General features: G+C 40.9%; 1 protein-coding gene across 6 annotated transcripts in view; it reads right to left on the reverse strand.

Moving 5' to 3' along the window:
* Positions 1 to 9,853, reverse strand: part of UBR2 (ubiquitin protein ligase E3 component n-recognin 2) — a 63,187-nt gene extending 53,334 nt beyond the window's left edge. For 5 of the 6 annotated variants that reach the window (XM_064164410.1, XM_064164411.1, XM_064164413.1 and 2 more), the window contains exons 1-4: positions 9,696 to 9,853; positions 5,148 to 5,407; positions 3,489 to 3,567; positions 2,208 to 2,321 (exon numbers count right to left, since the gene is read on the reverse strand). In XM_064164410.1, coding sequence (XP_064020480.1) covers positions 2,208 to 2,321; positions 3,489 to 3,567; positions 5,148 to 5,407; positions 9,696 to 9,773 — 531 coding nt within the window. In that variant the 5' untranslated portion in view covers positions 9,774 to 9,853. Of the gene's footprint in view, positions 1 to 2,207; positions 2,322 to 2,902; positions 2,974 to 3,488; positions 3,568 to 5,147; positions 5,408 to 9,695 lie in introns of those variants that run through there. The other variant, XM_064164412.1, reaches the window with a different exon arrangement.
* Between the last annotated feature and the right edge of the window lie 3,907 nt (positions 9,854 to 13,760).

The following is a 13,760-nucleotide window of genomic DNA, read 5'->3' on the forward strand; positions in this document are numbered from 1 at the left end:
CTCTATGCTGTGGTATATAAATAATTGAATGCTTAAATGCAACCAGGTATTTCATAATCATCTGTCTATATCTCACTCTTGTTTACAGGTAGCTGCTCCCCTTTGGTACATGGACTGTGCACCCACTTGTGCCTATTCTGCACTCTTCAGGATGCCCTCCATTTGACATCTGCAGCAATGACTATAAACTGGTCCTCCCTTCTCTGCCACGGCAGAATGGCTGCTGCTGCAGGCGAAGAAACGGAAATGTGGAAGGGGAGGAAAAGGAGTGCTGCCTTTACTCTACAAAATCAAAGGGACTACTTTCTTGAGCAGCAAATAAGAACCACTGCCAACTCAGAATCAGGCAGTACAGGTACCACTGCCATTTCCTTCCAATTCACTTCAAGGGATTTGTGGATAAATAGAGAACATAAAAATCCTCTTCTCTGAAAGGATTCTACTTCTCCTATTTCAAATTTCTTGACATGCAGAAGAAATAGTCCCTCTTCTACAAAGCTGGAAAGGGACACGGCACACTTTGCAGGTGACCTGGAATTAGCCTATCTACTGGGTCACTGACTCAATTTATCACTAGATTTTGCAGTGTATGTAGCTGTTAGCCAAGTGAAATATTCAATGGCAGAACGATTTCTATTTTAGGATCACCTAATACCTAATTCTGCCACAATAATCTTCTCAGAACTTAAGTTTGTATTAACTACAGGAGGCCCTTGACAGCCAGCAATACACTCATACTAGTAAAGTTCATCCACACACACCTCCATGATTCTTTCAGAATACCCAGATGTTTAACAGGGATATTAACAACTGCCATTCTCTTTCTTTGCTTCATTTAAAACTGATCTAGGTTACAGAAAACTGCAAGTCACCAAGAGCAAAGACAAATCTTAAGCAGCAGCACTGCCTCCATTCCCAGCACTGTCAAAGACATACCTGGACAAAGCCGAAAACAGGCTCACACATGATCTTTGAACTACCTCAAAACCAACACTGCATAACAGAAGACATCACAGTCTCCATCACTCATGGAAGAAACACAAACCCTTCTCAATATCTTCACTTTTATGTCACTCACTATGTGACACCTTTGAACACAGAAGTAGCAGTCAACCCAAGAATTCAGAAGAAGAGTTTTCTAAGGCTGCTGGCTGATGTAAACTGGCATGTAAATCAAGTGGTGAGTACCATGCAGCAGTGCTAGAGTCTTAGGGTTGAGATAATGAGAAGAGATTTTAGAAGAGCTGCTGCCACTGCAATTACAGTTATGGCTGCTTCACTTGAACCACCACATTAGCAAAACAGCTACAAATATTTACCTTACATTTTCCCTTAAAAAAAACAAACAAAAACCCCCACCACCCCCCACAGAAATTGTATTATGTAAGTACAGATGTGAGTGGCTAGACCAGAAACCAAACTACCCATACTCATTCCTGAGATGATCGCACCTTACACTTTTCACTTAGTGTCTCTCAAGGACAGAATGCTCCTCTGGTTTCCACTAACTTAAGACAGTAATACTTCCCACACCAAAGGTGGCATCTGCAATTTTAAATGTCCACTGATTATTCTTCCCGTCCTATAAATGTGTTAAATTCCCTTTTGAGTGTATATAAGCTTTTATTAACAATGGTGTTTTGTAACAGATAGTCCCATAGCTTGAAATCACACTATAAGAAGCAGCATGTCTTTCTGCATTTAGTATACCCAAGGTGCTATCCCATAAGAAATGGTTAAAGCATATTTTCTATTTCCTTTCTTCATACAAGCTTTTACAGACCTCTACTTTGTATCTCCATCACATTTGGTTTAAAATCTGTGCACTTTGGCAAAAATCAGAACATATGCTACTTAATTTGTCTTCTTCATGACTATACAGAGATTATTTTTTCTCACTTGGCAGACTCCCTCTGCCCTTCAGAGTAAGACAGAGAACACAAGAGAAACAGAACTGGAGCTGCAGAGACAACCAAGAATGTACAAAACGAAGCCTTCAAGTAGAAAATGTCTTTCTAAATAACTCCTTAAATTAGAGCACCTTGTGTAGCACACTGTGTCAAATATTACTATTAAATTTCATCCTTTCTCTCATGTATGGCATAGAAGACTAAAAACAACCTCATATATATATATACACATATATATGAAATTTCTGTGTCACACGCATAGTCAACATTTTGAAACAATGCCTCAGTTACTATTACCTCTTCTTCTGCAGTCTCTGAAGTGTTAAGTTCATGCTTTTGACAGTAAGGACCTTCTTTCCAAGCTTCTGTATCACCACAGTCACAGAAACCTCCTCCACCAGATGTTGTCATCTAAAATTATTTAAGAACAATTCAAGTAAATATCCACACATAACTGCACCTTAAGAACTGAGCAGTCCCAGCTAAACTACAAAACTACAATCACAACACTTGATAGCTTTAGCCAGTACTCTGCTAAAGTAGCAGCAAAACAACATCTGCTTCTACGATGACTGAAAGCTCATCTAATTCATCAGTCTACATTAAAAAAAGTTATCTTCAAACACCACCACCCCTATTCCAACCCACCTGAAGGCTGTGGGCTCTTCCTGATTTTCAGTCTTTCTGAACTTATTTGCAATGCCATGCCCATCGTTTCAAATTCTCACATTTGTAATTAGAGCAAAGCTAGATCGTTTCATATTGCACTATTACACAGTAAGTAAAAAAATGTGCTCTTTACAGAAAAAGGAGTTTACAAACAAAAAATAGTTCAGTAAGCCCAGGGAAAAAAGTATCTGGAAACTGTAAAGATATAATTTATACTGATTCAGTGAAATTTATTTTAAAGCTAGGACCATCTCAAATTAATCGGTGTAGTAAAACTCCTTTGCAGCCACAGCTATTAAGCGATTCACAGAATCCAGACTTACAGAAAGGCTGCTGTGGTAGTTTTCACTTAGCTTCTTAGGTTAAAAACACTCCAAGGGCTTCTTGATTTTGCCTGTAGAGGTGTTTTTTTTAACTAATCTCTACAACTACTACCAATATGTTACTAAAATTAACAGCATCTACAGTTCTAGTTCTCCATTTCAGCTTTAAGAACAAAATAAAAATCCAGCTGCTGTACAGTCTGATAATTCAGACATGTAAAGGAAGTGTCAAATAAAAATGGTTTCTTAACAAAGGTTTTTAATACCATTTAAAAATTATCAAACAGCAAGGTCAAGGCAAGTAAAAAACAAATACTGTAAAATTCATCAAAGCACATATGTTAAAAATAACATCATGTCTGTAAGCTTAACTGTTCTGCATAAAACTTTACTTCATATTTTGAAGTGTTAACTTTCAGAATTTACATTTAGATCAAACCAAGTTCTTGTAAGATTACTATAGAAATAGTTTTGAACTTGTTGTTCATCCAGCATTTTGAAGTTATTCTTAAACCTGAAACAAGGAGTTTCATACACATACAGAATTATTACTGACTAGATCATACATTCCAGCAGTATTACTAACCCTGTATCGGTGATCTCTGTGAATACTGCCAAGAAAGCACTCCATGCATAACACACAAGTTGGGTCAACTGCACAGTCTCTGGAAACAGCAAAACAGAGGAGGGGGAGGAAAGAATGAAACAAATTAGTTTGTCTTTAATTACAGATTTTACAACAGGTAATTTTCAAGTATCACCAGTATGAACCTTCTGCCTAATGTCTATGTTATTCTGAAAAAGGAAAGGGATGGCTTCCAAAGGGGTGGAAATCAATGAAGAAAAAGAAATGAAAAAAAGAATCCATTAACAGAAGAAGCTTTAAAATGTTGTTTGGACAGCATTTACATTTGGGCAGTATAGGCATTGCCTTCAAGAGATAAGTATGTAAGTAAACAGATGAATTACAGAACACAGTACAGACAGGTAAACAGTGTAAACACAAGCCAGTACAGAGTGTAAGTATCAAGAATCTCCAGCAATCAGAGGAGACAGCTTTCACTGCACACTGTAAATAAAAACAGCACACAACAGATTAGACTAAACATCTGCTTCTAGATGTAGTCCTACAAGCTGACTGAAGAGGTCCAAAACAAGTTTCCTCAACCAGGACATCAGAGACTGTAATAAAGTCCTACCTACTAGCACTGCTAGGCAGGATGGTATGAAAAGCAGCAGACTAAAACTCGACCTATGAGAACTAGACAGAGGTAGTATTTTTAGAAAAAGAGCTAAACAAATTAATAAGACAATTATGCATTATATTTAACTGCCTCCCTGAGAAACACTGAAAATACATAAAACTAGGTAATGCAACTGACTTCAAGAATTAATGTCTTATGATCCTTAATATTTCTGAGAAACATCTTATTTCTTTCAAAAGGAAACACCAGAGACTCTACAAAAACTTTCTAGTGAGAGTTCCCTTAATTTCATTTCATCAAATAAATTAAACCAGGTCATGACTGAAAGATACTCAGGCAACTCTCACTCACCATGCATAAAACACCATTCTCTCCAGAACAGCTACTAATGGTGAAAATAGCAAAGCAAAATCATACAAAGTAGTTCTGATTTGGAGTAATTTATATTTATGACCTTTTTTTGTTTTGTTCATCTTTCTGGGTGGAAAGAAGGTGGAAGGGTGGCTGGGAGCCCCTCCTGGAGACTCTGATTTCTGGGAGGGCTGCTCTGTTTCCGTATTACCTTTAACTTGTCTATTTCTGTCTATAGCTGTAAATATTGTAAATATCTGCTTGTATCTTGTGCTAAGCTGTGAATAGAAAGCTCCATTCCTTAACTTTCAGCCAGCTGGGTGATCTCATAAGAGTAGGGGGTGCAGGTAACTCCCAAATCATCACACTCCACCTTGATAGCACCAGCAAAAGTATTCTGTATTCTCGGTTGACCCTGACACAAGTAGAATGTTGGACAAGCCACCTACATATCCTTTCTAACATGAATGATGACTGCATTGCTGGATTGAAATAATTTTTCAGTCATTAATACTTCTTCATTTACAAATCTACAATGTTAATTTTGCCCTGGTCCCACCAGTCATGAAACAATGCAAAGTTACTTAAAAAAATATATGCAAGGTATTATTTTTACATTAGGACAGTATAATCTTACTGAAGAATGACCCACAACTTTACAGATGATGAATATTTCACAGTTGAACTACCTGCAAGAATACGTAGGCTCTCCCACTTTAAAAACACGGCCACAGAGATGGGAAGGTTTGTTTGCTTGCTCAAGCTTTGGAAAACCAAACGCGGGATCTTCGCCACAAAGATACCATTCCATTGGTCCCAGCAAAATGTGTTGTGTCAGCACATCTTCTCTTTGTGGGGCAGGGTTAGGACCCCTGCAGTAAATTTTTGGTACATAATAGGCCAGATGCTGGTATACTTCTTTCTGAAGGTCATTTGCTTGCAGCCATTTCTTTTAAAGAAAAAGGAATGAGAATGCAAATTGTTCATTAACAAAACCACCAAAGTTCTAGTCAACCAGATTACTATTTCTAAACACAAAATTACACTGCAAAACTATAAAGTCATGCTTCCTTCTAAGAGTTAAATCTAGATGATCACAGAAAAGAGACACTGGGAAAGCAATAACTTGTTTTCCTGCTTCCACATTTTACTCTTTTGCCACATAAAACTCTTTCAAAAAACCACAAGATTAAAGAGAATAAACTCTTCAACATTTTCCTCTGGAATGCATAACCGATAACTTTTAGGATAAGGCAGAGACTATGCTGATTGCATTTCTTTGGAGTGCAGACTGATGCTGGGGACACAAAGGAGCTTTGGAAGCCTGTAGTTAGCAAAGAACAAGCAAAGACAAAAAGTACACAGCGAATGGCAAACACAGCATTAGGTAACATTCTCTCTTACTTAAGTTCAACAAATTACCTATGAAAATGAGGAGATCTTGGTTTCTCCTACCACCAAAAAATAACTACTACTGAACTACTATAAGGCACTGAAAAAGCTCACAGCTCTTTCCAGGGTTTTCCCCCTTGTATACACACACAGAATACAAATCAAAATCCTCAAGGGCAACATTTGTTTTATTTCTGTCTCATGAATTACGAATTTATGAAGGTTTCTGCAGTAAATTAAGAGTGCAAGGTTTAATAATAATGGGAGGTTTTAATAACAATAAGCAGAAGCACACACATAGTGCAAGCGTGCATTGATTAAACCCTGAGTTACATGAACAGCCTCAGTATGCCATTTCTCATTGTAAATATGACAACCAGACACCCTTTGGCAACTCCAGAAAGATTCAAAATCGACCTAAACTTAAACCAATAATTAATTATTCCAAAATAAATGGGCTCAGTAATCAAATGTTACAGCTTGATTTATTCTAGAACATTTATGACTTACTCTAAAGGTTCTATGCTTGAGACAACACAATTGTATTCAGGATACAGACATACAAACTCAGCAAAGCATTTGTGCCATTTAAGAATGGCTGCATTTTTGCCCTTTTTAAAAAAACCCAAAACACCACAACATGGTACTATTTTCCATTAGTGGACTATGCTTTCTGAAGAAGAGCATCAATTAAAATAACTAACTTGACAGCACAGCTCTTAGAATAATATGTTTTCCTCACTTCTCTTTCCTTACGTTTACTTCTTAAAAATAATAAACTATTCTCTCAATCTTTCTGTATTGATCTAGCTGTGATGGTTGAAGACCAGAGTTTTTCTAAGGAAGTCTAAGGAAAAAGGATGCCAAAAGAAAAAGTCATATCCACACAAAAAGTTCACAGACAATCCTCTCCAATCCTTACCAGAATTCAAACAATCCACACAAAAATTAAAAGTAGTTTTCATTACTAAGACATTGTTTTTTTTAATTCATTAGTTCATTAATCTTTCCCTCTTGTCCTTTCAGCATTTGTGCCAAACATCTGCTGGGAACTGATTCAGTGACAGTGACTGGCTTAGTCTGTTCCATGATCATTAGACTACTTTCTAGGGTGTATATTAGTTATTACATCTGTATTTTTCTCAGTAAAATACATTTCATTACAGCCTTTTAACTTACTGGTACATCACTATTTCTAGAAAATACACTGCACATGTTAGGGACACTACAAGCTCAAACAGACAGAGAAAATTCTTGTTCCTCAAGTAAACAGCTTTCCCATCCCCAAAATTCTAGGAGTAGTTGCCTGCAAGTTAGGTGTGGCAGTACTGAAAACCTTTTCACTCAAATTTCTTTGTGGAGCCAGTTCTATACACATAATTGTGCACACAGTTTTGAAAATCAGATTCTGGATAAAAGAATACCAGAAGGTCCTACAGGCTGCTTAAGACAGGGAAACATGTCACTTCGAGAGGTACCAGGAAGGCAACTCACAGTGCTGCTGCATGTGGAAAACTGTTCCTAGAAATACATACAAATGCATACATACCTTGCACTGCCTTCCTAAACTGCTACTCAGGAGGCACTGAACTGCAGCAAGACTATTCAAAACTTTAACAAAAGCACTTTACATTTAGGCAAATTTCCTATTAATATTTGTCTAACTTCTAACTGGAAATCACATGCAAGAAAAACTAATATTCTACTACTCCAATGGAGGTTTCTTATAAAAAGGATAGTGTATTCCTGTTCACTTCCTCTCCTCTCAGGCCTATTCTCCTGCAGCAGTTTTTGACTGCCTTGAAAGAATCTCACATCAAGTAACATTTTATGTAAGTAAATACCTAATGGTCCATCAGGGCTTTTACCAAATCCACATCCAAGCAAGAGATTTCAACAACACAAAATACACAGTATCACAGTATTATCAGGGTTGGAAGAGACCTCACAGATCATCAAGTCCAACCCTTTACCACAGAGCTCAAGACTAGACCATGGCACCAAGTGCCACGTCCAGTCTTGCCTTGAACAGCCCCAGGGACGGCGACTCCACCACCTCCCCGGGCAGCCCATTCCAGTGTCCAATGACTCTCTCAGTGAAGAACTTTCTCCTCACCTCGAGCCTAAATTTCCCCTGGCGCAGCAACACAAGCCATGAAACAACTCAGTTCTAGTTTCAAAAGCTAGACAGTATACTTTTCTTAATTATACAAAGAAGTATTTGCAATGTAGGGTCACGATCTGTTACAGTTATTTTATTCTTTTGACTGGTATTCTTTGAATTTTATCCTTAAGTTTGTTGCTATGAAGAACTGAAGTTTAAAGTGATGTAACAACTGATTTGGACCAGTACTATTTTATTAATATTAGACTATCACCAAAGTAATGCTACCATCAAAGGAGGGAGAAAAGCAATGCTAAAACAGTGTTTACCTAAGCAATTAGTGCCAGCAGCATTTAGTTGCTAGCACACTGTAGATTTGAGAGTGATAGCTCTCTGAAAGGTAGCCAGTGTTGCTGGTTACATGGGATAAAAAAAGTGAAATGATTGACTAAATTTAAGATGGCACCTGTACCTACAGTGAGTTTCTAAATGTGTTCCACTTGGTACACACCTGCCTTTGGTTTATCTAGCTATGATATGACCAAAAAAACTTCAACTGCTACTCAACAGCCAAAGTAGCTTGGGCTCAGTTTGGGCTACTTCATTAAGCATTTGATGGAATTACTGGTTTTGCTGTTGAAGGGAAGGAAGACTAATCCTGGAGCTAAACTAGTTAGGATATAGCTAACTATGCCCATCTGCCTGTCTAATTATACCTTTTTGCCTGCACTGCAGGTATACCAGCATAATCTGAAGACTATGGAAATTATAACATTGGTTTTTATTTTCTTTTGGAAAGCAGCCAATGTAATTCTCATTGGGATACACACAGCCAGCTACTGGAGGGTCTATCCTACGGACATGCAAGTGAACAGTCCCAACATTTTAATATACATACACCCAGTTCCTCAAGTGTACAAGTGTCCACAAGATCTGGTGCCTATGTCAGACCTCACTTCCCTTTCTACTACTCCTCAAAAAAACAGGGAAAGTATATAAACAAAAGTCGATTACTTCAAATATCACGTTGATTTCACTAGTAGTTACTCTACAGGAATCCCATTCTCATAATCCTTAAGTGCAAGCTTTTGCCAGGACTGCACCTTAAATACTAGGAAGGAAGGAACCCTCTAAAGAAAATTCAACACGACAAAGCATATATGAGGGTAAACAGCCACTAAAGCAATGGAAGGGGGAACAGGAACTTCTCACGTCCACGCACGATGATTGTCAGCGGAGACGTGAAAAAGGCTGCAAACTAAGTAGCAGAACTAAACTTCTCAGCTGCTTGCTTCCTCCCATCGTCATCGTTTGCACTCGCCAACTCCGGCGAGCGACGGGGAATCGCGGCCGCCCTCGGCAGAGACTAACCGCGTCTAGGCGCCTTGCTGGTGAGCCACCTGCGCCAGCCAGAACAACAGGAAAAGCTGGCTGCTTGCTGCCACGGATCTAGGCTGCTGCAACAGCGGAGCTGGCGACAACAACACGCTAAGGCCGAGAAGAGGCGCCGCTGCCAGCCAGGGGTCCCATCAGTAACCAGCTTCGGCAGCGACACCCCTTCACGGAGAGCCTGCTCACCCGCTGCCCCCGGGCACAGGCTCGTCCCGGACACCAGAACGGCCCCTGGGCCTCGCGCCTCCAACGCCAGTCGGGCAGGCCAATGCCGCCCGTCCGCCTCGCAGCCCTCGCTCCTTCCCCCCCCAGCACTTCTCGCCCTTCCGCCGCAGTCCCTTTGCCTCACCACGGCGATCTCCTCGGCAGAGCACTCCAGCAGGCTCCTGTCAATGGCCTGCACCTCCGCCTCTAAGTCCGCCGCCATCTTCGAACGCAGCCCCCGCGCCGCCGCCGAGGCAAGCAGACGCACGGCACCGGGCCCGTCCGGCCGCTCTGCCCGGGGAAACCACTTCCGCCCCGCCTCCGCCCGCCGCGTCACCGCCCGCCGCGACGCTCCGCCCGCTGCGCCTGCTGGGACTTGTAGTGCGTCCGCGGCGCTTCCCCTGTGGCGGGAGGCGGTGCTTAGTGTCCGGGCCTGTGGCGCGGGATACTGCTGCGGCCCAGCCTGGGGCCGGGGAGGGCCGGAGACTCGGCTCTACAAGCCGCGAATGCCTCCACGCCGTGGTTTGCCCTTTCCGTCTCGTCCTGAGCGAAGCGATGCCCACGGCAGGAACCAGCTTTGGTCTCGCAGGCAAAGGCAGGCGGGCCCCGCGGCTGGAGCCTACCAGCCCCTCACTGGCCGGGCCTGCTAGCGCGGCCTGTCAGAGAGAGGGTGGCGAGCGCTTCCCGGGAGGCCTTCTTGACACCCGGCAAGGGTGGGAAAAGCAAAGGTCTTAGGTAAATTATGTCAATCTGGCAACTATGGCTTTAAGTCAATGCTACTAAATAGCAGAAGCTACAAATCTATCTGCTTGACAGTCACCCATCCTGGCTCCCATTGGGGCCACAAGTCAGCCAAGCCTCACTAAATCAGTTAAACCTCTAGGTCACTATCGACAAAACCAGCAAACAGTCATCCTCTGTAACTCTTGCTTCATTTTAGTTAACACAGGCTCTGCTGCTTGCAAGGTCTTTCAAGAAATGTTTACTACTGTTGTACTCAGAGGCTTGTCTGCATGTCAGTGCTGCGCCACTGTAATTAGTGTGTATATGGCCGCAGGGCACTTAAGCAGCTACACGATCATAGAATCATAGAACTGTTTAGATTGGAAGGGACCTCAAAGACCATCCAGTTTCAACACCAACACCACCCATAGGCAAGGACACCTTGCACTAGAACAGGTTGCTCAAGGCCTCATCCAGCCTGGCCCTGGACACCTGCAGAGAGGTTATGGAGCACAGTACAAATATTGGGGGATTTCCCGCCTTGGGGCCTCCGCCTTAGAGCTCTCCCCCGCCTGGATAGTTCCTGCAGAAAGAGTCCCCTTGGCACTCCAAAGGACAAGCTCCTGAGGGACAGGACCCTCCCTGCTTTGGACGGCTTCCCGCCTTAAGTACCGCCTTTGTGCAGCTTGATAGGCCTTAACGAGCCTCAGACTGAAAGACAGCAGCAGACAAGCACCTGGAGCGCCCTTTCTCTTAGCCAGCCTGATGCACCTGTGAGTAAACTTTTGGCTCAGCCTGATTAATAGTGGGGAATTCTATGTTTAGTAGCTTAGCATTTTCCATCTCCTGACTTCCAAAATAGTGAAATTTACCTGTGGTATCCTTGTAAGATCTTCTCAATCAAACTGAATCTGCTAATTAAAACTAAATTGATTTCTGTGTATAGTTCTGGGGGTGGGTTTTGGGAAAATAAAATAATTCTATTTTTGTATATATTCCTGACTTGGCCACATTAATTCCCTGCCCCCACAACAACCTCTCCACTCAAAACTTCCACTTCTAGGTTTTTTTGTCTTGAAAATTATGATTTCTTTATGTCTGAGTTAGAAATGTAGCTCAAAGAGCCACACAGTAATAAATACACCCATGGCCATAAGATGACGGTGGGCTGTGTGCCACTGCCTGCCTGTTCTCAAAGAGATTTAGCGTTCCCTTCAGGGGGCAGCAGCGCATGCTCGCCTACCAGTCGTGCCGCATAAGCACTTGCTTGTGAAACCTCGGGTTTTTTTAATCACCACATTTACTTACATAATATTTTGGGGAGTTCTGTGGAATTTGGAGATGAAAGGAATGTGAATGTCTGGGAAGACTGATTGCAGGAACTGGAAAAGTTGAGTTTAGCCAGAGCTGAGGATGGCTAAGGATGGCTATAGCTTTACCATAGGGTGGTAAAACAATCTTTTAGAAGGTTAATTTGATTTCCTTTTGTCTGAGTGTACCCTTTCTGTATGCAGGGTACGTCTTTTCCTGTATTTATTTTTATATGGCTTGCCACTTTTTGAGTAATCCTTCTTAGAACATGGGAAATAATTATATATGCCTTAGAAGATCAGTAAAGCCTACACTGTTTCTCATTCATGTGCTGTTGATGCCTAAGGAATAGAGAATATGACAGTCCTTTGGAAGAAGGCAGAGGGTGAAAAAAAAGCTGTATGATTTAATTATCCTCCTTCTGGGCTGCATGAAGTAAATGTTAGAAAAATTCTGGCATTTGGTAATGTGAAAAGCATCTTATTTTACATAGAAAGATGAGTGACCCAAACAGTCTGCAAAACCATTCTTTCCATACAAATGTAACAACTTCCTCAGTATCATTTTTGATAACTTCAGGTAGAATTTTCCATAACTTTTAGACTGTGCCATTAACTTCATAAACAAAGATATTCAAATTCAGGAATAATAATTAAGGTTGAGGAGACTGCCTTTGTCTTCTGCTCAGAAAACTAACTCTACTGAGGTCTATTATTAGATAGAAGTCGAATAAAAGAAATCTAGAGAATTTAATATTTCAATGGGGTTAGTAGTAAACCTTTTCCTGCTTTATGTGATACATCTCTGGGTCTCATCTTACTGTGAGTACGCAAGATAGCCAGAAAATGCTGCAGACTGAGGTTATGAATTATGCCAATATATTGTCTGACTTAACCTGTGTAAGCACTGCTTGCCAAAAAATGAAACAACAACGAAACACACACCCCCCTCCCAAACAAAACAAAATGCTACTTTGACTGGGGGTCAGTTAACTTGATTAGGTTTCAGCCTTTTTAATAAGTGCTGTATCCATTAAAACCACAATATAAATAATCATAATTGAGCAAATATTCCTTTAAAAAGCCTGTTTACTAGTGAAACAGAATCTTTCTCACTAGAAGACTGCCAGGCTGCCTTTCAATGGAAGCCCAATGAAAGTCACCAATGTCAGTCAAGCTCAGCTATTTTGAAATAGAAAGGGCTTCCAGGAGAGTATGTTCCAAAGAGGTGTTCTTCACTGAGAGAGTCATTGGACACTGGAATGGGCTGCCTGGGGAGGTGGTGGAGTCGCTGTCCCTGGGGCTGTTCAAGGCAAGATTGGATGTGGCACTTGGTGCCATGGTCTAGCCTTGAGCTCTGTGGTAAAGGGTTGGACTTGATCTGTGAGGTCTCTTCCAACCCTGATAATACTGTGATCTCGCTGAGTGCTGCTTGAGCATAATTATCTTCAAGGCCTGTTGCATCTGTGACTAGGAATGGATGAAATCATAAAGCAAAGAAACCTTAGAGGGAATTTTTAAGTGTCTGGTTTCCTGGCCTGCTCACCGTATCTTAAATGCAGTCAATACCACTGTGTTAATTTGAGTATCAATAGACACATATTGCATATCTAGACTTCAGGGCTAGATGTCTTCTTTATGGACTCATAAAAAAAAAATGCTATTTCATTTTCCCCACACTGATGGGGTTTTCTGGAAATCATTAGAATGGACAAGTCTTGTGGAAAGGATTTAGAAATTTTTCTATTCTCTGTGATAAGTTTTTCTCCTAGTATAATTAGAATATACTTTTTAAGCATTTCTTTTCTTTTCTGCTCTCTAAAACAATGCTGCAGTTATGACTTAATTTCAAGGTTTAACTATGAAAGCAAATGATCAGCATTTTACTGCATCAAGTCAACGTTACTTACCTATATCTAGGATCATTACCCTGCAAAGACATTTGTATCTCTTAAATCTTCCCTAAGTCAGCAGCCATTTCTACCAAACAAAGCGTGTGTCTAAATGTAGGGATATATTTTCAACAACACTAATTTTGATAAAACAGTTTGCTTAGCAGACACTGAATGACTAAAGCAGTGATTTTTACATTGCAAATAGAATTTTTAAAGCTATTATCATTTATATGGTTTCCATCCCTTCCTCTCCAGTGCTGCATGAAGTAGGTTTATAGCCAC

The sequence above is a fragment of the Pogoniulus pusillus genome, chromosome 25 (assembly GCF_015220805.1).
Source record: "Pogoniulus pusillus isolate bPogPus1 chromosome 25, bPogPus1.pri, whole genome shotgun sequence".
Lineage (NCBI taxonomy): Eukaryota > Metazoa > Chordata > Aves > Piciformes > Lybiidae > Pogoniulus > Pogoniulus pusillus.